We start from the raw sequence: 21,912 nt of genomic DNA, 5'->3' as shown, positions 1-21,912 counted from the left end.
ATTAACCCAACAGGAGATATGGACACTGAACATCGCCATTTTAGATTTTCAGCAGAAATCATCCCAAATTTAGTTCAAAATAGTAACACAAGAGATGAAATAGTGATGTATCGATGGATGTCTTACTGTCCGTCCTCTCTCTGTCCTCAGCAGCTCCATGTGTCCTCGCCAGTTCTTCTAGCAGCATTTCAGCCGAGCTCTTCCCTCCTTCCTGCTCCCTCTCTGCTGTGGAGGCATCATGTCGGCGGCTCAGACCCAGAAGGAGAGCAGTGAGGCGGGCTGGGGCTGTCTGGAGGCTCTGGGTCTCAGTCAGAAGGAGCTGGTCCTGGCTGAGGCCCTGCAGATGGAGTATGACGCCCTTTCCAGACTCAAACAGGACAAGAGCGGTATAGAAACCAGCCAGACCGGCTCTAGAGCTCCCAGCCAAACCCGCTCCAAGACCCCGAATCCCTCCACTGAACACCCCCGACCCACCCCTAGCCAGCCCAGTCCTGCTCCCACAGGAGGAAGCTTGCAGAGGGGCCTCTCTGGGTCCGATTCCTCCCTAAACCAGCCTGGAGGGTCCCAGTCTCCACCCTACATCCCAGCCAGGGCACTCCCTCCTCAGGGAGGCTACATTAAAGAGTCCCTGTACATTCTGGACAGTCCGGAGGTCAGCAAGTTCAGAGACTGCTCAGGTTCCAGCCTAGGGGACTCTTTTGGATCCGGGTCAGGGTTTCCTCCCAAAGGCTTCCCCTCTCTTCCAGATGATGTCCCGCCAGCCATCCCCCCAAGAAACCCCATCCCCCTGTTGTCAGGGTCAGAGAACCCCCTCCTGCCCTCTCGAGGGTCCACTGTGCCCCGCGATGTGAACCTGTTCACGCCCGATGTGGATCAGCCCAAAGTTACCTCAGGAGAGCTGAACTACGACAACATCAATGACTCGCTGTCTCGACTCAACGGGAGCCGACAGGGGCCTCGAGGTCGGAGGGCCAACGGGGACCAATCAGGGAAGCCAGTGGCTCGGAGTAAGACCCTCCCCCCCCAAGTCCCGCCCAGGACGTACATACCTGTCCCCAAGAGCAACAAGAACCAGCGGCGGGTGTCTGCAGACCCGGTAAGAACCTGTGGATTTATCTGGTCACTTTAATGACCAAGAGGTGTTCCTGTTACCTGTATGATATGCTAATCGAGTGATGTCATTATGAGGCGGATCGTGTGTGCATCTGGTCTTCTTTTTATGTGCAGGGCACATCAACAAAAAACGATGTCCCAATGTCTGCCGGGGGGCCGTGGGAGTCGTGTTAACTTCTTAAACGCACATTTAATCTGTCTGATTCTCTGGAAGTCCTCTTGGTTTTCTCGATCCAACGTGACCCCCTGACACTAAAGCAGTCAAAACGCAGCTGATGTCACAGGACATTGTGATAATAAATGTTTTAAATTCAACATATTAATTTGGATTAAAAACAATAATAACTTAAAAAAATAATAATAACTTACAAAAAATGTGACACCATCAGTGCGAACCAGTTAGACTGTGGTAGTTGTGGCAACAAATGGGATACAAGCATCTTACGATAAGTCCAGACCTGAGCGAGTCATCTCTTCGTGTTCAGGTCCAAGAACGTGTTTAGCCTAGCTTAGCATAAAGACTGGAAGCAGAGGGAAACTGCTAGCCTGGCTTAATTAAAAGAGAGAAAATCCAAGTCTGTCTGATTGACATTATTTTCTTATAAACTGATTTCAATTTACATATTTCAGTGCAGTCACTCATCAGTTTAGAGACAAGCACGTTGTTGATAGAGCTGCAAATAATGATTAATAATATTGATCAATTATTTTCATTATTGATGAACCCACCGAGGCTTTTCTCGATGAATTGTTTGTTCTGGGAAACATCAGACAACATGTCCATCACAGTGGCTCACTCATATTAAATGTTTTACAGAGACAAATGCCCTTCTGTCACATGTGATGACCTCCTCTAAGGAATGTTAATCATAAACAGTGACGGTGTCCATGTTGTCGGCCTCATTGATATAAAGGGGGTGGACAAAATAATGGAGACACCTCAGTAAAACAAACTCCGTCCTCCACGATGATCGAACACAAACTGAACATTATAACTTCATGAAGGAGGATTTATTAGTTTTAGCTCAGTGTTCCTAATAAACTGGACACTGAGTGTAAATATGTCATATCATGATAAGTCTGTTTCAAAAATGGAACAGCTTCAGTTGAGTGGAAGTAGTTTGATAACATTTATTTATATATTTATTAAAAGAGCGACAACACTTCTGTAGAACATAATTATTGTACAAATACCTTGCAATATCTCAGACACTTGTGAAACATGACATTGTTGTGATCAACATACAGCTGCATGTCCACACTAGGGCTGCAACTAACACTTGGCTAACACTTAACAAACACTTATTTTCACTACTGATTCATCTGCAAACTTTTTTATGGAATAAGTGATTCATGGTTTGGCCTGTAAAATTTCAGACAACAGTAAAAAAAAAAAAAAAAAAAAACTCAAATTAAAATATCTTGTTTTGTCCAACCAACAGTCCAAAACCCAAAGATAATCAGTTTACTGAACTCTGATTGGTCGTTTTGGGGGACTCTCCTCTGATTGGTTGACTCTGTGTGTGACTGACAGGTGTCTCTGGGCTCCAGGATGAATGGATTTGGATATGAACTCTTCCAGGTGTCTGAGGAGAGAGACGAGGAGGTGGCAGCTTTCTGTCACATGCTGGATGTGTGAGTAACACACACACACACACACACACACACACACACACACACACACATTTGTCTTTCTATACTTGTAAGGACCCTCATTGACATGATGCATCCCCAAGCCCCTAACCCTGACCTAAACCTAAACCTGATTCTGACTTGAACCTTAAAACCAAATCTGATCCTTCAAACAGTCCTTTGAAGTAGTGAGGACCGGACAAAATGTCTTTACACTGCAGAAATGTCCTTACTATAATGGTTTAAAACTGAAACTGGTCCTCACAAAGATAGCAATACAAGCCCACACACACCTCCTGACCTTCAGCCTGACTGATGACACGATGACACAAACAGTGTAATAAAGTTTAAAGACCAAACCAAACCAGTCTCTGTGGAGGAGCTGCAGAGTTCAGTGACTGTGAATGAAGGTGCACCATCAACCATATCAAGAGCTTTGCCTCAAACTGGATGCTTGAAAGAAGCCATTACTCAAGAGGAACCAGATCAAAGCAGGTCTGGAGTTTGTCAGACTTCATAAGAGTGGCCCAGCTAACATGTGGGACAAGGTTTTGTAGTCAGATGAGACCAAGATAGAGCTTTTTACCAAAATTCAAAATGCTATGTGTGATGTAAACCTCACGCTGCTGATACCTCAACAGACACCATCCCCACAGAGAAGTGTGGTGCTGTGCTCCTCCTCAGCAGGGTGGAGCAAAGTACAGGGAGAGGCTGAGGGAGAACCTGCTTCAGTCCACTAAAACACTGAAGCTTGAGAGAAAGTTCACCTTTCAGCAGGACAATGACCCCAAGCACAAGGCCAAAAAAGTTTTGCATGTCAAAGTTCAGATCTCAGTCCGATCCAGAATCTGTGGCGCTATTTCAAAATTGCGGTCCACAAGCGTCTGCCAGGAAGACTGGAGACAATCACCCGCACAACAGTGTGCAAAGCTGGTAGATACTTATGTGTACTGATACTTACCCCAGAAGACTTCCATTGCAGCAAATGGTGGCTCTACCAAGGACTAATGTAAAGGGGTAACTGTATATAAAGTAGTTAAACTAGCTAACTGTACATAAAGTAGTTAAACTAGCTAACTGTACATAAAGTATGACAATGTGACAATGACTTTTACTGCTGATACTTTAACTACATGAAGCTGAGAATACTTGTACTGTACTACTGATACTAGTCACATCACAAGTGTATCACACAGGTTGATGAGTTCCTGCTGTAACATTTACACCTTTCATTTCTTGGTCCCTTTAATATCTGTGAGACTTCTCTGTTTTGAATGTTTCAGGTTATTGAACATAATCAAACACTGTAAACGTTTTGAATCATTCTGGTGACACACTGCTGATGAAAACTCTTTTAATCTTTTAAGATTATTTTCTTCTCTGTGTCAAACTCATACTGACCTTTGACCTCACAGCTGAAGTACACATCAAACCTGTTGCGTACCTGTAGTAGTTCTGCTGACAGTACTGAGTAAATCTCTCTCTCTCTGCAGTTTACGTTCGGCATACCCGCACAGCGACCGCTCGACAAACGGCGGCTTTGTTTGGTCGCCGTCCGTCGGTCAGGAAGAGCTGCATCAGGGTCTGGGGGTCAGCGTGAAGGTCACCGTCATCAGTGAGCACTTCAGAGAGCCACTCACTTTTACCTGTGATGGTAAGACGCTGGGAGGATGTGACTGGAGCCCACTAAGTCACTACCACAATACTACTGCTGACTACTACTTAAAAATAAAAGTCTTATTGGAGAGAATGAAGTTAAAATATGTTGAGAAACAAATCGTAATGTTATGACAGAAAGTTAATTTAGAGAGTTTTTTTTAATGTTATATTTATCGAATTAAGTCATATTATTACAAAATTATTGTAATATTACTAGAAAAAGTCCAAATCATCAGAATTAAGTTATTACAGTAAAAAGCCATATTATGATATATATATATTTTATAATTTTTTATATATAATATATGTATATATATGTGTATATATAATATGTATATGTGTGGATATATTGTAATAATATATTAAAAAGTTATAATTAAACGATAAACAGTCATAATATAATATGAATATAATATACGATCTGTGATAATAAAGATGTCTGTGTCTCCTTGTGTTCGAGGTTCGTCCACCGTGGATCTGCTGATCTATCAGACTCTGTGTTACGCTCAGGATGATCTGGACCACATGGACGTGGACGACTACCTGCTGAAGGTCTGCGGACAAGACGAGTTCCTCAACAAGTAAGAACCTCAAACCCTCTAGAGTCCCCTAGCTGTGTCTGATTTAAACCCCAGGAGACGGCACATTAGTCATTTATCTCAGGATCTGCTTTGGTTTCTTGAATCTTTGGCCAAATAAGCAGCTGTTGTCGAGCCAACTTTATGCACCCAGCCCAAAGTCATGATGTTATTTTAAATATAGAGATCACATGTCACATGTTCAGACAGCAACATTCATGGTATCGACCTTCCTTGTATGTGTAAATGTACCTGGCAATAAACCTGATTCTGATTCTGATGTTCACATGAAAAGTGAAAAGAGAACTGAGAGAGAAGTTCAAACCCCACCTACTTTCTCACCACCACACAGCACCAATCACTGGGTGAGGAGGGTGTGATGTCAGATTGTCTAACATTAGCTAACATTAGCTAACGTTTGCTACCAGCTGGTTCACCTGGTGCTGACAGTCTGTAGGTGTGTGGAATAAGCGTTTGTTTTTAGCCATGCTAGCAGCTCTGTGGACAGTCTGTCTGTCTGTCTGTCTGTCCTCCACTTTGGTCAGACTGAAATATCTCAACAGCTGCTGGATGGACTGTGATGAAATGTGGTTCAGACCTTCATGGTCCCCTCAGGATGAGCTATAGTAACTCTGGTGATCCTCTGACTCTTCATCTAGCGCCATCATCAGGTCAACATGTTCATGTGTCCAATACTTTGGTTTATCAGAATCAGAATCAGAAATACTTTATTGATCCCCGGGGGGAAATTGTACAGTACCGGTGCTCCCATTCCAGAGTAGAAAAATAGCATAATTTAGAACTAAAGACCAAATACCTGCAGAACTGATGATGTTCATCAGCCTCAGCTGGACTCTGTGTTTACTGCTAACTAGCTAATGTTAGCTAACACGCTAAACATTATACCTGCTAAACATCAACATGTTAGCTTTGTCATTTGGAGCATGTTAGCATGTTAATGTTAGCATTTAGGATTTAGTGTTTAGTTAGCGTTTAGTTAGCATTTGTGTAATTTCCCCCTGGGGATCAATAAAGTATTTCTGACTCTGATTCTGATTGCTGAAAGCAGCGCTGTGTCTCAGTACAGCCTCACAGACCTGCTAGCGTGATGTAGACTCTTAGTCTGGTTTAAATATTAACAATGATGACGGCCTTGCAGGTGGTGCTTATTATTATATTATATATTATATATATATTATTATCCAACTGTCTTACACATGAAGACATAAAGAAATATGTTTTATTCATATTTTAGTGTCGCTGCATTTTGCAGAAAAAATAATCAAAATTGTAAATTTGCTTGAAAGATTTTGATTTAATTTTTTAGCAATTCCTCCTTGTATATTTTCTGCTCTAGTCTTCTCACTGTTATAAAGGAAGTTAAAATGTATAATTATTATCTGAATGACACAACAGTTGTTGCTGTTCTCTGATCGTATCTGTGACTCAGCAGTAAAACAACTGAGGGTCTGTGGCTGGACTCGTTGTTTTTAATAATTTCTGTAAAGAGTCAGTTTCACAGACTACATGTCTGTAGATATGATAGTGCCCATATGAGGCTGTAATGTCTTTATTAGATTGTGACAGCTGAGGAGACGGGGGGTGCCTCTGTTCTTTAAAGTTACACCACTAACTTAACAAGTGGAAAGTGTATTGTTACCTAAAACAAAGGCTTTATTGTTTGTACGGTGGCCTCTGGTGGACATTCAGCTTTCATTTGTCTAAACGTGACTTCAGCTCAATGTAAACAGCAAACTATCAAAATCACATAAAAATGGTGATTCTTATCTTCTACGAATCTGAAAGGAATCGCGCTTTAACCAGTCGTGTCCTGACAGCCGGAGGGTTAAAGCACATGCTGACTGCAGCATCCTCCCTTTGATCCCAACCAGTGACCTTTGCTGCATGTCCTACCTGTCTCTCCCCTGCCTGTCTGTCTCTGTCCTGTCCAATAAAGGACGAGCTGCTGTCCCGCCTCTGTATGAAACTAGTCAGCTGAACCAACCAGGAAACACCAGAATAATAAAATAACAGCAACACTCATCTGTGGTCTGTGGTTCAGACTCTAACCCTCATAATAACAGAGTGCAGCTCAGCTGGGGCTGCTGCTAAACCAGAAACACTAATGTGCACACACCAGACACACCACAGCACACACACACACACACACACACACACATATAAAGTACAGTACTGCAGCTTCTCTGGGGATTCATATATTAAAAGACCTGGGTACAGCTGGTGTGTGTGTGTGTCCTGTCAGTGGAAGTGTGTTTCAGTCTGATAAGCTGTAGCTGTGAGAGGTCGACTGCACTTCCTGTAGAGAAACAATAACTGAATAACTCTGAACTCTACTGTCTTTGCTTCATTTGCTTTATGTTTTACAGTGTAAATACATACAGTGTAACTGTATCAGTTAGTAATACACTACAGTTAACATACATATAAAACAGACCAACAGTAACACATTGAAACTGGATGAATGTTGTCTTTGTTTAAAAGCAGACACAGCAGTCAGATGGACTGTATGTTTCACGTGTGTAATGTAAGATGTGTGTGTATGCCGTGTAAGTGGTAACTGTGTGTTAGATGTAAAATGAAATAAATACTAATAACAACAGCAACAAAAAGTCAGATTCCAGCAGGCACCTGGCGTGTCTCGACCGAAGCTCCTGACTCCGATCAGACGGCCTCAGAGGTCCATCTGAGCCCTCAGGAGGGGACTGATGGAGCCTGACCCCTGGGAGGGAGGGCATGTTCAGTTTGTATTAGCTTGTATGTTTTCTGTCAGAGGTTGTATTAAGTTTACAAAATGACACCACCAGGCGGGAACACTACCAGCATTGCTGAGTTGAGCCAGTGGGGGAGAAAGTGTGAGGCCAAAGGGGGGAAAGGACAGCGTGGAAAAAACATTGTGAAAGCGGTAGGGTTCGGTACAACGCCCGCATTACTGCTGACGCTGCACAGATCCGCCTGTTGATCTTACGCTTCATTTTAAACTCACTCGTGAACAAGACCCCTTGAACTCCTTCAAGTATCTCCTTCAAGCTTGAGGCAGTAACTCCCTCCCAACCCACCGGGAGCAATCAACCCTTTTCTGGCAGAGAACCACGGCCTCAGACTTGGAGGTGCTGACTCTCATCCCGTCTGTCTGCAAACCACCCCAGTGCCTGCCGTAGGTCACGGTCTGAAGCCAACAGAACCACATCATCTGCAAAAAGCAGAGAAGCAATTCTGAGGTCCCCAAACCGGACACTGTCCTCCTCACAGCAGCGCCTTGAGATCCTGTCCATGAAGATCACAAACAGAATCGGTTACAAGGGTCAACCCTGGTCGAGGCCAACACCCACCGAAAACATATTTGACTTAGTCAGAATCAGAAATACTTCTGATTCAGCAATGGCCCCCTTACCCCATACTCCTGTTGTACCCCCCACAGTGCCCCCCAGGGAACTGGATAAAGAGCAGGTCCACTGTTTGACGGCCAGGACGGAAACTGCATTGTTCCTCCTGTATCTTAGGTTCAACAATCTGGTCTGAACCTCCTTTCCAGCAACCTGGAGTCAACCTTCCTGAGAAGGCTGAGCAGTGTGATACCCCGATAATTGGAGAACACCCTGCAGTCCCCCTTATTAAAAATGGGAACCACCACCCCGATCTGCTACTCCACAGGCACTGTCCCGGACCTCCACGCGATTCTGAAGACCGCCCAACAACGTCCAGAGCCTTCATCTCAGGACAAATCTCATCCACACCTGGCGCCCTGCCGCTGAGGAGCTTCTTGACTATCTTAGCAACCTCTGCCAAGGACAGGATGAGGCTTTGCCTGACTCCAACAGGCCAGGATAGTCCAACAGTCAGAGACTAACATGTTTATTTTCATCTGGATCTCCAACATCTGCATGTACAGTCTCCTTTTAAATAAAATCATACATTATGGCTCAATGCGATTCTGTCTTTTTCCACTAACAGTTTTCATTTCCACCTGAACCATTAACAGTTGCACAGCTTTTATTTAGACTCACTCACAAGACTGAGGTGTGCCTACAATATATTATAATAATGATTATAGATTATTAGTGGTTAAAATATTACATTGTTTTGTAGACAACATCATTTCTAACAACATCCTGGTGACATAAGCTGATGCTGTTTTGTGATTTGTACGTTTCACAATTAGCATTATGTTAGCATTAGCATCACTGGTTGTATATAATAACATTGTTTCTGTCTGTCTCTGTCTGTCTCTCTCTCAGCTCTCAGACTCTGGCCGGTCTGGAGTTTGTTCAACAGTGTCTGAAGTTCGACTGGGACGTCCGACTGTTTCTCACCAACAGATCTGCCATCAACACAGAGCTGTCCCGCACGGTCTGAACACACACACACACACACACACACACACACACACACACACACACACACACACACGCGCGCACACGCACACACACGCGCGCACACGCACTCACACACACACTGTCTCTCACACACAAACACACACTCTCACACACATATTTATATATTATTATTATTATTATTAGTATTATTTATCTGGTAAGTCTCTGGTAAGATGTGATCAGTCCCCCGCAAGTCTACGGGCTTGTACAGGTACATCAGGTAACTTCTGTTGTTCAGAGAGCTGAAGGTCTGCAGTGGAGACGCCTTTGTTTTATTACCTTTAATCACTTCATTCACGGCGTTGAGATCAAGGCTGCGCTTCTCCAGAGAGACCTGAGAACAGCATCACACACATCTCTCTGTAGATTCAAAGGAAGCCTGTTTACGTGTTAACTGGTGGGATATCAGAGTGAACTGTCCTGCAATCAGTTCTGATGACACACTGAGGCAGCTTCAGCACGAGTTAAAGAGTTTATCTCCTGTATTGAAACTGCATCAAGTTGTTTTAAGATGGAATGAGCAGCATGAAGATGTTAGATGTGTGCCAGCGACATATACCTAACTGGAGTTACATTTTTCAGGAGGAACACGTCAGTTAAGGTGGCTTCATGTGTAGGCTCAAAAGCTGTAGCCTCGTAACACAAGTGTAAATACAACTGAACACAAACAGGACGTACGAATAAACACTGTGCAGATGTACGCACGCATGCACGTCATCAATAGCTGTCATTCAGTCCTACAAACTAAACCACAACATGTGTTGTTTGTCTTGTCGATGGTTGAGGTTTGATCTACACTGACTGAGTCGAGAGTGACGATGTTAAAACTCTGTACGCAGTTTGTAAGACCTGAACATCTCATCAAAATCATTGCATCCTCCCTAAAAAAACACAACACGGGAACGGGATGGGACTGGAGGCTGAAACGGGCTGATGTGATCTGGTCTTTTAGTGTGTCATAACCAGACTGTATAACAGAAGTGGACGTAGCCTCCATGGCGTCCCCCATTAGTTTGTGGACTACCGTTTTGAAGCCTCCAGTTTGGCATTTTGGCCACCACCATCTTGTTTTTTTGGAACCAGAAGTGACCATATTTGGACAAGAGGGTGGAGCTGGGTGTCTGAGAACCCGAGGACACTAAGCACGCCTGCCTACACCTGCAACCTGAGTGCAGTCAGGTTGCAGGTGTAGGCAGGCGTGCTTAGTGGCTCCTGGCTATGCTAACAAAGTTAGCTTGTAAATGAACTTACTGGGAAAAATGAACAGCCAACTCCTAGAGTGTCTTTTAGTACAACCGAATGCCTGTATCCTGATTGAGAGGTCGTCATGGTAGCGACTTGTCAATCATAAGGTAGCCCCACCCTAAAGCATACCCTGCTTTATGTCTATTTCACTCTAAATGGGACCATAATTTACTGAATGAATGTCATGCTGTATTGAAGAAGACTAGCGACTGAGACCATAAACTCATGAGGAAAATGTTTACTGAGGTCATAAATCAAGTGAGAAGTCAGGTCATTTTCTATGAAAGTCCAATAGCAGTGAACCAATTCAATAGACTGGTTGTCATCATTAGATGTGAGATTTGTTGATTTTTAAACAGGAGTCTGGTGCAGGACAGAAAGTGGGTTATTAAGAGTGAGAGAGAGAGAAATGCAGATTAGTAAACAAGACATTTTGTTTTAATCTTTTTAATAACAGAAAGAAGATGATGAGACGTTGTCCACCATGAACCACAGCATCCTGCTGCAGGAGCGTCCAATCAAACAGACCGTCACCAGGTGAGGGGGCAGAGCCTTAATGTAGAGGTCTGACTGGTTGACCATAGAGAACTTTAATAACATTAATAATAATAATAATAATAATGGGCCCATCCTGATGCTCCACATGATTGGTTGTAATTTAAACTTTGTGATGTTCAGCACTAATAAATCAATTCTCAGGTGGCGACAAATGTTTTGTTAACGTTTTTGTTTGTGTGTGTGATCAGGGAGGCTCTGACTCTGCTGCTGGATACTTTTCATAATGAAGCCGAGTCCTTCCTGTTGTCAGAGGTAACACACACGCTTGTACATCTATAACGTCCTCATATGTATAACCACAATATTATCTTCTATTAATATGATTAAAAATGAAACCTTTGGGGTTAAGCAGGTGGTCCTTTTCGGGGTAATTTACTGTATTCTGTTCTTATATTAAATTACAGTAGAAGTGGGTGTTGGGGGACAAATGTGTATTAGTATTCTAATAAAACAAAAACAAAACAAACATCAGAAAAACAACCATAAACAATATTGGAAATAAAACATCTTAAATGAAGTCAACACTTGAAGCAGACAAAATATACAGGGAGATAAATACTTAAAACTAATGAGGAGGACGGTGACGACCAGACGAAATGTTCGTAGTGTCTAAGAAATGTCCTCACTTTCCAGGTCCAAAACTCAAATGAGTCCTCTCAAGTACTCAGTTTGTCGACCAAATTAAACCACATTTCTTTTTTCTTGTGCTTCTTCTTCTTCTCTTCCTGTTTGTCTCTGAAGGTGGAGCTGCCGCTGCACGTGGAGCGTCTCGTTCAATCAGTGAAGGCGCTCTGCAGCTCGTTAGCTGCCGTGGAGACACCTGACGTGACCTCCGCCCTCAGCCAGCTCCCAGCATGCCCCTGTCGTCTGCAGCCCAAAGTCCTCAAGGTGAAAGACGCTGACAGTGTCCTCGAAATATCACATGAAGTTCTTTATTTTCCTGAAGGACCAGCAGTCAGTCAGTCAGTCAGTCAGTCGGGGTGTTCAACATGCTGCCTGATGGACTTTCATTTCATTAAACATCACATGTTGAGAGTTAGTGATGTTGATGTGTCAGTTTGTTCACTCTTCTAATCATCTTCTCTTCATGGTTTCCTCTCTGTCTGTCCTCCCAGGATGCTTCAGTGCTGGCTGTCAGAGAGAACAGAGGTACGCACCAACAGCAAACACAACACAACATATCAGGACAACTAAACAAGACTAGGCGGGAGCCTGGTATCTGGCCCGACCTTGTGTGGTCAACGTGCCCCTGAGGACCTAATTGAGGACAATCTGCCCCTCACAGTAAAGCTTTGTTTATGCTGGACACGGCCTCCCCGTCGCGGGTCATGGTTGTGCACCTCCCGGTTTTTGAGACTAGGCGCCGTCGGACGAGTTTGAAGGTTTTATTTTGTTTGCTGAATAGAAATGTTCAAACAGGCGTCTGTAGGACATGACATTCGTTCATTACAGCTGAGAGCACGACTGCCGCTAATACTGATAAAAGCAAATAACTAAATTAAAAAGGAAAGTTGTGAATTCATTTTTACTGTTAATATGCGTCAAGGATTTAAAAAGTCGGCCAATTGTTTTTAAATGCTTCACACCCTAAAAAAATCTACATTTGAGTAAATAATACTGTGCCAGCGGAATCAAATGGTTTCTATTCAACCTTCAGTTAATACTTGAGTACTTTCTTTACAGGGACTGTATAACAGCGATAAAGTATGTCCATGAATAGATATGAGCGTGCAGCCATGTTTGGTCTTTGGCCTCCTTCTGGTCAGGTTTTGTTTGTCGCCCCCTGGTGTTTAACTGTTTATCTAAAGATATTTAAACCACTGTAAACACCTCTTTACAATCTGGTATATTTCTTAGCTCACTCAAATCTTCAATTGTTAAACCACTTTTAAAGAGGCCCACTCTAGACCCGTCTATTATTTGTAACCACAGACCAGTCTCTAACGTCCCGTTCCTGAGCACAATTTTTGAAAAAGTAGTCCGCAAGCAGTTAATCGACCACTTGGCAACCAACAAAGTAGAGCATGTCGACCAGCCTTGGTCAAGGTTTTTAATGACTTAAATATTGACAATGGTAGAGTTTCTATTTTAGTATTATGGGATCTAAGTGTGGCATTTGACACTATCGATCATGAGATTTTAATGGGGGGGCTTGAGAGGTGGGTTGACTTATCTAGGTCAGCACTGGACTGGTTGTTATCGTACCTCAAAGGACGTGATTTTAGTCTTCGTCTCGGGAATTTTAACTCCAAACCAATGTGTGTGACCATGATTATGCTGATGACACGTCACTATATACAGTTGTGTCCAAAATAATAGCAGTGTGATTACAAAGGTGAGTAAATGTCAAAATCCCTCAAATAAATTGTATTTTAATGAACACAAATGCATTGGGGACACAGCACTTTCTATTTCAAAGCAAGAAAATTGGAAAAAGTAATTGAATTTGATAATATTTTACAGAAAGTCAAGAAATATAATGTTCAAAAAAATAGCAGCGTTGACATCTGTCTTTACAAACTCAAATGTACTGTATAAACTAAGAAATGCTTGAAGATTCAACTTTCCTGAGAATCATAAACTAATATTTAGTTGCATAACCACGGTTTCTGATAACTGCTTCACATCTGTGGTGCATGGAGTCGACCAACTTCTGGCACCGGTCAACAGGTATTGCAGCCCAGGACAATTGTACTACGTTCCACAATTCCTCTGAATTTCTTGGTTTTGCCTCATGAACAGCATTTTTCATGTCAGCCCACAAGTTTTCTATGGGATTAAGGTCCGGGGATTGTGCTGGCCACTCCATTACTTGAATGCGGTTTGTCTGGAACCATGATTTTGCTCGCTTGCTGGTGTGTTTGGGGTCATTGTCTTGTTGAAACACCCATTTCAAGGGCATTTCCTCTTCAGCATACGGCAACATGACTTCTTCCAGTATTCTGATGTACTCAAACTGATCCATGATCCCTGGTATGCGATAAATAGGACCAACACCATAGTACGAGAAACATCCCCATATCATGATGCTTGCACCACCATGCTTCACCGTCTTCACTGTGTACGGTGGCTTGAATTCAGTGTTTGCAGGACGTCTGACAAACTGTCTGTGGCCCTTAGACCCAAAAAGAACAATCTTACTCTCATCAGTCCACAAAATATTACGCCATTTCTTTTTAGGCCAGTCAATGTGTTCTTTGGCAAATTGTAACCGCTTCAGCACGTCTTTTTTTTAACAACGGGACTTTGCGGGGGCTTCTTGCTGGTAGCTTGGCTTCACATAGACGTCGTCTGATTGTTACAGTCCTCACAGGCAACCTTAGATCTTCTTTGATCCTCCTGGAGCTGATCATTGGCTGAGCCTTTGCCATTCTGGTTATTCTCCGATCTATTTGAATCGTCGTTTTTCTTTTTCTTCCTCGCCTTTCTGGTTTTGGCTGCCATTTTAAAGCGTTTGATATCATTTTAGCTGAACAGCCTATCATTTTCTGCACTTCTTTATAGGTTTTCCCTTCTTTGATTAATTCCTTAATCAAAGAACGCTCTTCTTCTGAACAGTGTCTTGAATGACCCATTTTACTCTGTTTTTCAAGGACAAATGCACAGCCAGCATATGCAGCGTCAGTTGCCTTGATCCTTAAATGAGGGCCACCTGTTTAACACCTGTTTTTTCACATTATCAATGACCTCACTTATTGAACTCAGCACTGCTATTTTTTTGAACACGCCCCTTTCAGTTAATGATTCAGTTTCACAGAATCAGCAGCATGCACACCATGCCTGTTGGGTCTGTTGGTTTTCTATACCTTTACTAAACCTTCTAGAAACTTACTTGCAGTGTAGAAGTTGAAATTTTAACAAAAACAGTGATTTATCTTGCTAGTGATGTGGGACTGCTATTATTTTGAACACAACGGTATCTCCCTGTCCTCCGACGATCTGAGCCCTATTGACACACTGTCAAAATGTATTAGGGATATTGATAACTGGATGTCTAATAGTTTTTTGCAGTTAAACAGTGACAAGATGGAGATCCTGGTTATCGGGAGAAAGGCTAACAGGAGATCTCTTTGAAATGATCCCAACTGTCTCTGCGTCACACAGGTCAGAAATCTGGATGCTGACCTCACTTTCCAGAGCCACATTAGCAGCATTGTTAAAACCAGATTTTATTATTTCAGAAATATTGCGACGGTAAGGAGCTTCTTATCCCAGGAGGACGCTGAAGAACTCGTCCATGCTTTTATTTTCAGTCGGTTAGACTACTGCAACGCACTGCTCACTGGAACTTACTACTAGAACTAACTAAACAACATCTGGATGGACTGCAGCTGCTAGAGTTTTAACTAGAAAAAGGAAATACGACCATATAACACCTGTGCTGAGCTTGTTACACAGTGAATTTTCGAATTGATTTTAAAATATTTAATGCTTGTTTTTAAGGCCCTACATGGTCTGGCAACCCAATATCTCTCTGACATGCTTGTGAGCTATGAACCAGCTAGACCCCTCAGGTCATCTGTAACAGGCCGTCTGGTCATTCCCTGGTCTCCAAGAACATTGGTGAAACTGCCTTTAGCTTTATCACTGCTGGAACATCCTACCCAGTCATGTCAGGTGTGCTTTTAAAACTGAATTGAAAACATTCACAAAAAAATCACACAAATAGAAGAGAATCTAAGACGTAAAAGTGCAGAAGAGTAAATGTAGGAATATAACATATGTATACAGGCGCATCTCAATGAATTAGAATATTGAGGAAAAGTTAATTTATTTCAGTAATTAAATTCAAAAAGTGAAACTCGTATATTATATAGATTCATTACACACAGAGTGAAATATTTCAAGCCTTTATTTCTTTTAATTCTGATTATGGCTTATAGCTGATGAAAACCCAGAATTCAGTATCTCAGAAAATTAGAATATTATATAAGACCGTTAAAGAAATGGATTTTTAATACGGAAATGTCAGCCTACTGAAAAGTATGTTCATGTATGTGCACTCAATACTTGGTCGGGGCTCCTTTTGCATGAATTACTGCATCAATGCGGCGTGGCATGGAGGCGATCAGCCTGTGGCACTGCTGAGGTGTTATGGAAGCCCAGGTTGCTTTGATAGAGGCCTTCAGCTCGTCTGCATTGTTGGGTCTGGTGTCTCTCATCTTCCTCTTGACAATAGATTCTCTATGGGGTTCAGGTCAGGCGAGTTTGCTGGCCAATCAAGCACAGTAATACCATGGTCATTAAACCAGGTATTGGTACTTTTGGCAGTGTGGGCAGGTGCCAAGTCCTGCTGGAAAATGAAATCAGCATCTCCATAAAGCTTGTCAGCAGAAGGAAGCATGAAGTGCTCTAAAATTTCCTGGTAGATGACTGCGTTGTCTTTGGACTTGATAAAACACAGTGGACCAACACCAGCAGATGACATGGCTCCCCAAATCATCACTGACTGTGGAAACTTCACACTGGACTTCAAGCAACTTGGATTCTGTGCCTCTCCACTCTTCCTCCAGACACTGGGACCTTTATTTCCAAATTAAATGCAAAATTTACCTTCATCTGAAAAGAGGACTTTGGACCACTGAGCAGCAGTCCAGTTCTTTTTCTCCTTAGTCCAGGTAAGACGCTTCTGACGTTGTCTCTGGTTCAGGAGTGGCTTGACACTAGGAATGCGACAGTTGTAGCCCATGTCCTGGATACGTGGTGGCTCTTGATGCACTGACTCCAGCCTCAGTCCACTCCTTGTGAATCTCCCCCAAATTCTTGAATGGCCTTTGCTTCACAATCCTCTCAAGGCTGCGGTTATCCCTGTTGCTTGTGCACCTTTTTCTACCACACTTTTTCCTTCCACTCAACTTTCTATGAATATGCTTGGATACAGCACTCTGTGAACAGCCAGCTTCTTTAGCAATGACCTTTTGTGGCTTACCGTCCTTGTGGAGGGTGTCAATGACTGTCTTCTGGACAACTTTCAAGTCAGCAGTCTTCCCCATGATTGTGTAGCCTACTGAACCAGACTGAGAGACCATTTAAAGGCTCAGGAAACCTTTGCAGGTGTTTTGAGTTAATTAGCTGATTAGAGTGTGACACCGTGAGTCTACAATATTGAACTTTTTCACAATATTCTAATTTTCTGAGATACTGAATTTTGGGTTTTCATTAGCTGTAAGCCATAATCATCAGAATGAAAATAAATAAAGGCTTGAAATATTTCACTCTGTGTGTAATGAATCTATATAATATGAGTTTCACTTTTTGAATTGAATTACTGAAATAAATTAACTTTTCCTCAATATTCTAATTCATTGAGATGCGCCTGTGTGTACTGTGGTAGGCATGTGTACAGTGTTGATAAAATGGACACACTGTAAGGTTGAGGACAAGCAGTGAACTCATAAATAAGAATGTGTACTGTGATGGTTACACAGCTTGTAAACAGATATATATATGTAAATCTGCTTCATCAGGACTGTGTGAGTGAGGTTTGATCAGTCATCAGATTCATGTGGAGTATTTATAAAAAGCATAGAAATGGATAGAGATGCTTGTTTCATGATACACTTCAGTCCTAACATGCCACTGTGTCATCTCCTCATTTCACAGAGAAAGTGGTGGAGAAGTTGACGGCAGCCATCTTGGATCTGGTGGAGCTGTACTGCAGCACGTTCAACGCCAACTTCCACACGACGCCGCAGAGTCACTGCTGCACGGCGCCGGTGCAGGAGGCCGGCCTCGTCACCAACGTGCTCTCCTTCAACGTGCACGCCGCTCACCGCATCCCCATCACCTGGGCCGCCAGGTACAACGAAACAAACACGCACACATAACCATAACACACCAGTACTGTCGCACCCTACAGGCTGCAGTGTTCATTACAGCCACAGTGTGAACAAACAGACTGATGATTCAGCTGATCTCAGAGCAGCACAGAGGGTCTGTTTGAATCCTGAAACAAAAGCAGCTCAGAATGGGAGCTGCTTCCTGCCGCCCCTCCCCCAGTAACACACACACACACACACACACACACACACACACGCTCTGCTGGGACAAAGGGCTGACTGCCTGGGAACCAAACCCGACCTTTGACCTCTGAGAGGAGGCAGGGCCGCCCACTTCGCCTGACACCTGCCTGTCAGCAACACGCACCATCTCTGTTTGTATAGTACAAAAGTACAAATGTGAGGTACTTGTACTTCACATGACTGGTTCTACTGCACTACAGTTTTCAGCTTTAGTTACAGACCAGTTTTTCAAATACAACACGCTGTCGTCGATTAACACAGCGGCTCAAAACCTGGTTTGTCAGCTGTTCCACCAGAGAGACGCCCCCCCTTTTAAACTGCTCACATGGTTTTATTTAGAATCAAACAGAACTGAAAGAATCCAATATGGTGGAAACTGTTGGCAGGTGGTTTGGTCTCATCTGAAGAGTCTGCGGTGACAAACAACATGACTGAAAGAATCCTATCGAAGTTTGAAGTGTTGTGCTGTGACTGTAGCGCCACCTGCAGGTGTTTAGCTGAGCTGTCTGTTGGCTCTGACTGAAGAAGTTTGTAAATTCTTTTTGTTTGACTCACACTTTTCTTCCAGCTCTGTCAGCTTCTGCAGCTTCTGTCTCTTCACCTCTTTCACTTCCTGCTGTTTTATACTCAGCTCAGCGTTAAGAGAGGAGTATGAACAGATTGAAACAGCCAAAACAGATCCTGACACACTTCATCAGTCACTCATTAAATACAGGAACTCGTTTTCCTGTAAGGTTCGTGCTTTATTCTATAAAAGTGTATGAATTTGATTTTCATGATTTTAGTTTAGAGGCTTGAGTACAACTCCGTGCTGTCAGATTAATAACTGAGGAGCTGCAGCCTCTTCACTTCCACCTTTTTCTAAACAACATGCTAGCACGCTTATGTTAGCATGTAGCTCGAAGCACCACTGTGTCTAACATGCAGTGACAGTTAGGGATGCTAATTTGGATTAGATAGATAGCTGACCCTCGTTAACCAATCATTAACCAATAACAGACACGATTAAACATACTATTTAGATTGGACGAATGTCTGTGGCCCATAAAAACAAATGTTTTTTTATAATAAAGGGTTTATTTATATATGTGCCGTAGCAGCACAAACAGCAACAGAACATGAGGATTCACACATTGAATCCCCCAGCGCTGAGACCGCTGTACAGAACATTTAGTAGACATAACAGCGTGGATCTCCTGTGTAGGAAAATATTTTATACCATATTAAAATACATAGCCGAGCAAACAGGAGCCAGACTTTTGTAATAGTTTAATTCATGATCAAAAGCAGCCGACAGGTTAACAGAACAGAAACAGAAGCTGGTTTTTATTCAGAGATAGCAACATGTCAATGCTCTCTCTGCTGGGGGGTCAGTCTGGTGTGCTGTCTGTTGACTGTGAGACCTGCGGTTGAGAATGCCGGCTCAGATGGTCCCAGGAACACAGAGACGCCTTGCTAGAGCGGTCAGCCTCGGGAAGAACGTCTGGATACTTTTCCACTGGTCAAGAGGATCCAATGAGGGGGGGCTGTCTCTCATACAGGTGTCCCCCTCTGCCTCTGGGTCATTAGCTTGATGACGGGGGGCTGTAGTCGTCTCCCAGGAGCAACATCGTAGCTATTAATAATGTATTTTAACTGTTTAACTGATGGTATTAGTCGGTCAAAATTCTTGTTGTCGGTTAATCAGTTAATTATTAACATCCCTAGTGACAGTGCTAACACGATGTTTAGCAGGTATAATATTCACCAGCTCAGCGTGTTAGCATGCTAACTTTAGCTAGTTAGCAGTAAACACAGAGTCCAGCTGAGGCTGATGAACGTCATCAGTTCTGCAGGTATTTGGTCATAAACCAAAGTATTGGACACATGAACATGTCGACCTGATGGTGGCGGTAGATGAAGAGTCAGAGGATCACCAGAGTTATTACAGTTCATCCTGAGGGGACCATGAAGGTCTGAACCACATTTCATCACAGTCCATCCAGCAGCTGTTGAGATGTTTCAGTCTGGAACCCATTCGTGGTCCCCAGAAGGTTCTTCCTCTGAAAACCTGATTTGTGTTGATGCTGAGAAATAAGACGTGACGTGTTGATCTGCATCAGCCTGCGGTGGTACGATGGTGTTGTCTCATGTAGTTGTTGGGACCTGTCCTCTCTCACTGTGACTTCTACTTTCTTCTGTTCGGTGATTTTAAATATCTTGCAAAACAGTTCAGCAGAATCACACCTGAGAGGCTGAGAGCTGATCTGGAAATAGAGTCATCATGTTTTATTGTAGCTTTGATTCGCAGTTCATCTCTGACAGCATCATGACATCATGTCCCTGTCCTGCTTTCTGATTGGTCAGTTACGAGGGTTTCTTCCTGTCCTGCTCTCTGACTCACGGAGGGGCGGAGCTCTGCGCGCCGCAGCACACCAGCAAACAGTCGGTCAGCAAATACCTGTTTCACCTGGTGGTGTGGGACCAGAGGTACGTACTCTCACCTGCTCCTCACCTACACATGGCCACACTACATGGCCAAAAGTGTGTGGACACTCCCCATCCCAGAAATATTGTTGATATCATTTTATTCACATTCCCAGTATGTGATATCTTTGGAAACATTTGGATCTCCAGTAGAATGAAGAATCACAGACTGTTATACTCCTCAGTCCAGCTCTTCCTCACCTGTCTCCCTCCTGTCTACCCCTGTCTCTCCCTGTCTCCTCCTGTCTCCTCCCTTGTCTCTCTGACTCTGCAGGGTCTGTTTCCCGGTGCAGATCAACCAGCTGCCCAGAGAGTCTCAGCTGACGGTGACTCTGTACGCCAGCTCTCTGCCGCCCCCTGGAGGAGCCGAGGAGAAGGGGAAGCAGCGCCGCAGCATCGAGGCTCTGGGCTGGGTCACCATGCCGCTCTTCAACTTCAGACAGTGAGTCACATGACGCTCTGACACAGGAAGTCACTGCTCCCGGCCCATTACTGAGCCTGGCCAACATTAAAAACATCAGTGTTAAACGTGATGGACCCGACTAAGTTCTAGGTTCTAGCGTAGGCTGTACTGAAGTGAATAAAGGTAAGTCTTGATTAAAGATCCACATAGAGCTGTAAAGTAATCACATAATAATATGTCTTGTTTTTATTAACATCAATATTCTCTTTTTATTATTACTCCGCATGCTTAGATAACCTTTTCACTAAAATCTCCAGTGGTTTAACTTCTCACCTTGCTGCAGTGATGTACAGGTGACGATGATCACTAATGGGATTGGCTACAGGTGTGACAGTGTTGCCGTTAGGTTCTTCTTTATTAATGAATTAAAGGGATCAACATGTTTGTGATGATTAAAAACATCAGCTGATTATTGTTAATCAGTATCAGTCAGCTCCGACAGGTTCCAGCTGAGCCTTTATGATGTCATTTCCTCCACAGCAGCAGCTCACTTCCTGTTGAAGACAGGAAGCAGGAAGTGTGTGTGGACTGATAGGAGTGTGTGTGTGTCTCTGCAGTGTCCTAACATGTGGCAGGAAGTTACTTGGCCTGTGGCCTTCAGCTCCAGGGAGGAGCGGAAACGCCCGGACGAGCTCACCCAACTTCAGCCAACCGGACAGCGTGATCCTGCAGGTGAGACAGGAGGTCTCACTCCGTCTGTGTTCTCAGGTTCTGGTGAAACATCATCAGTCTCAGTCAAATCGGTCCAAATGACAAGTGTCTCTGTCCGTCCTCTGACTGCT

At 43.4% G+C, this 21,912-nt stretch overlaps 1 protein-coding gene across 1 annotated transcript in view; it reads left to right on the top strand.

The window, feature by feature from the left end:
- Nucleotides 1–238: 238 nt before the first annotated feature.
- Nucleotides 239–21,912, top strand: part of pik3c2b (phosphatidylinositol-4-phosphate 3-kinase, catalytic subunit type 2 beta) — a 32,611-nt gene continuing 10,937 nt past the window's right edge. Inside the window, exons 1-14 of the mRNA XM_070902132.1 lie at nucleotides 239–677; nucleotides 714–1,096; nucleotides 2,648–2,748; nucleotides 4,239–4,399; nucleotides 4,865–4,985; nucleotides 9,239–9,350; nucleotides 11,079–11,158; nucleotides 11,368–11,431; nucleotides 11,921–12,067; nucleotides 12,295–12,328; nucleotides 17,783–17,978; nucleotides 20,548–20,670; nucleotides 20,942–21,109; nucleotides 21,688–21,802. Coding sequence (XP_070758233.1) covers nucleotides 239–677; nucleotides 714–1,096; nucleotides 2,648–2,748; nucleotides 4,239–4,399; nucleotides 4,865–4,985; nucleotides 9,239–9,350; nucleotides 11,079–11,158; nucleotides 11,368–11,431; nucleotides 11,921–12,067; nucleotides 12,295–12,328; nucleotides 17,783–17,978; nucleotides 20,548–20,670; nucleotides 20,942–21,109; nucleotides 21,688–21,802 — 2,244 coding nt within the window. The remainder of the gene's footprint in view (nucleotides 678–713; nucleotides 1,097–2,647; nucleotides 2,749–4,238; nucleotides 4,400–4,864; nucleotides 4,986–9,238; nucleotides 9,351–11,078; nucleotides 11,159–11,367; nucleotides 11,432–11,920; nucleotides 12,068–12,294; nucleotides 12,329–17,782; nucleotides 17,979–20,547; nucleotides 20,671–20,941; nucleotides 21,110–21,687; nucleotides 21,803–21,912) is intronic.

This window comes from Enoplosus armatus, chromosome 3, assembly GCF_043641665.1.
Source record: "Enoplosus armatus isolate fEnoArm2 chromosome 3, fEnoArm2.hap1, whole genome shotgun sequence".
Taxonomy (NCBI): domain Eukaryota; kingdom Metazoa; phylum Chordata; class Actinopteri; order Centrarchiformes; family Enoplosidae; genus Enoplosus; species Enoplosus armatus.
The sequence above is the reverse complement of the archived record's forward strand: the minus strand, read 5'-3'. Positions and strand labels throughout refer to the sequence as shown.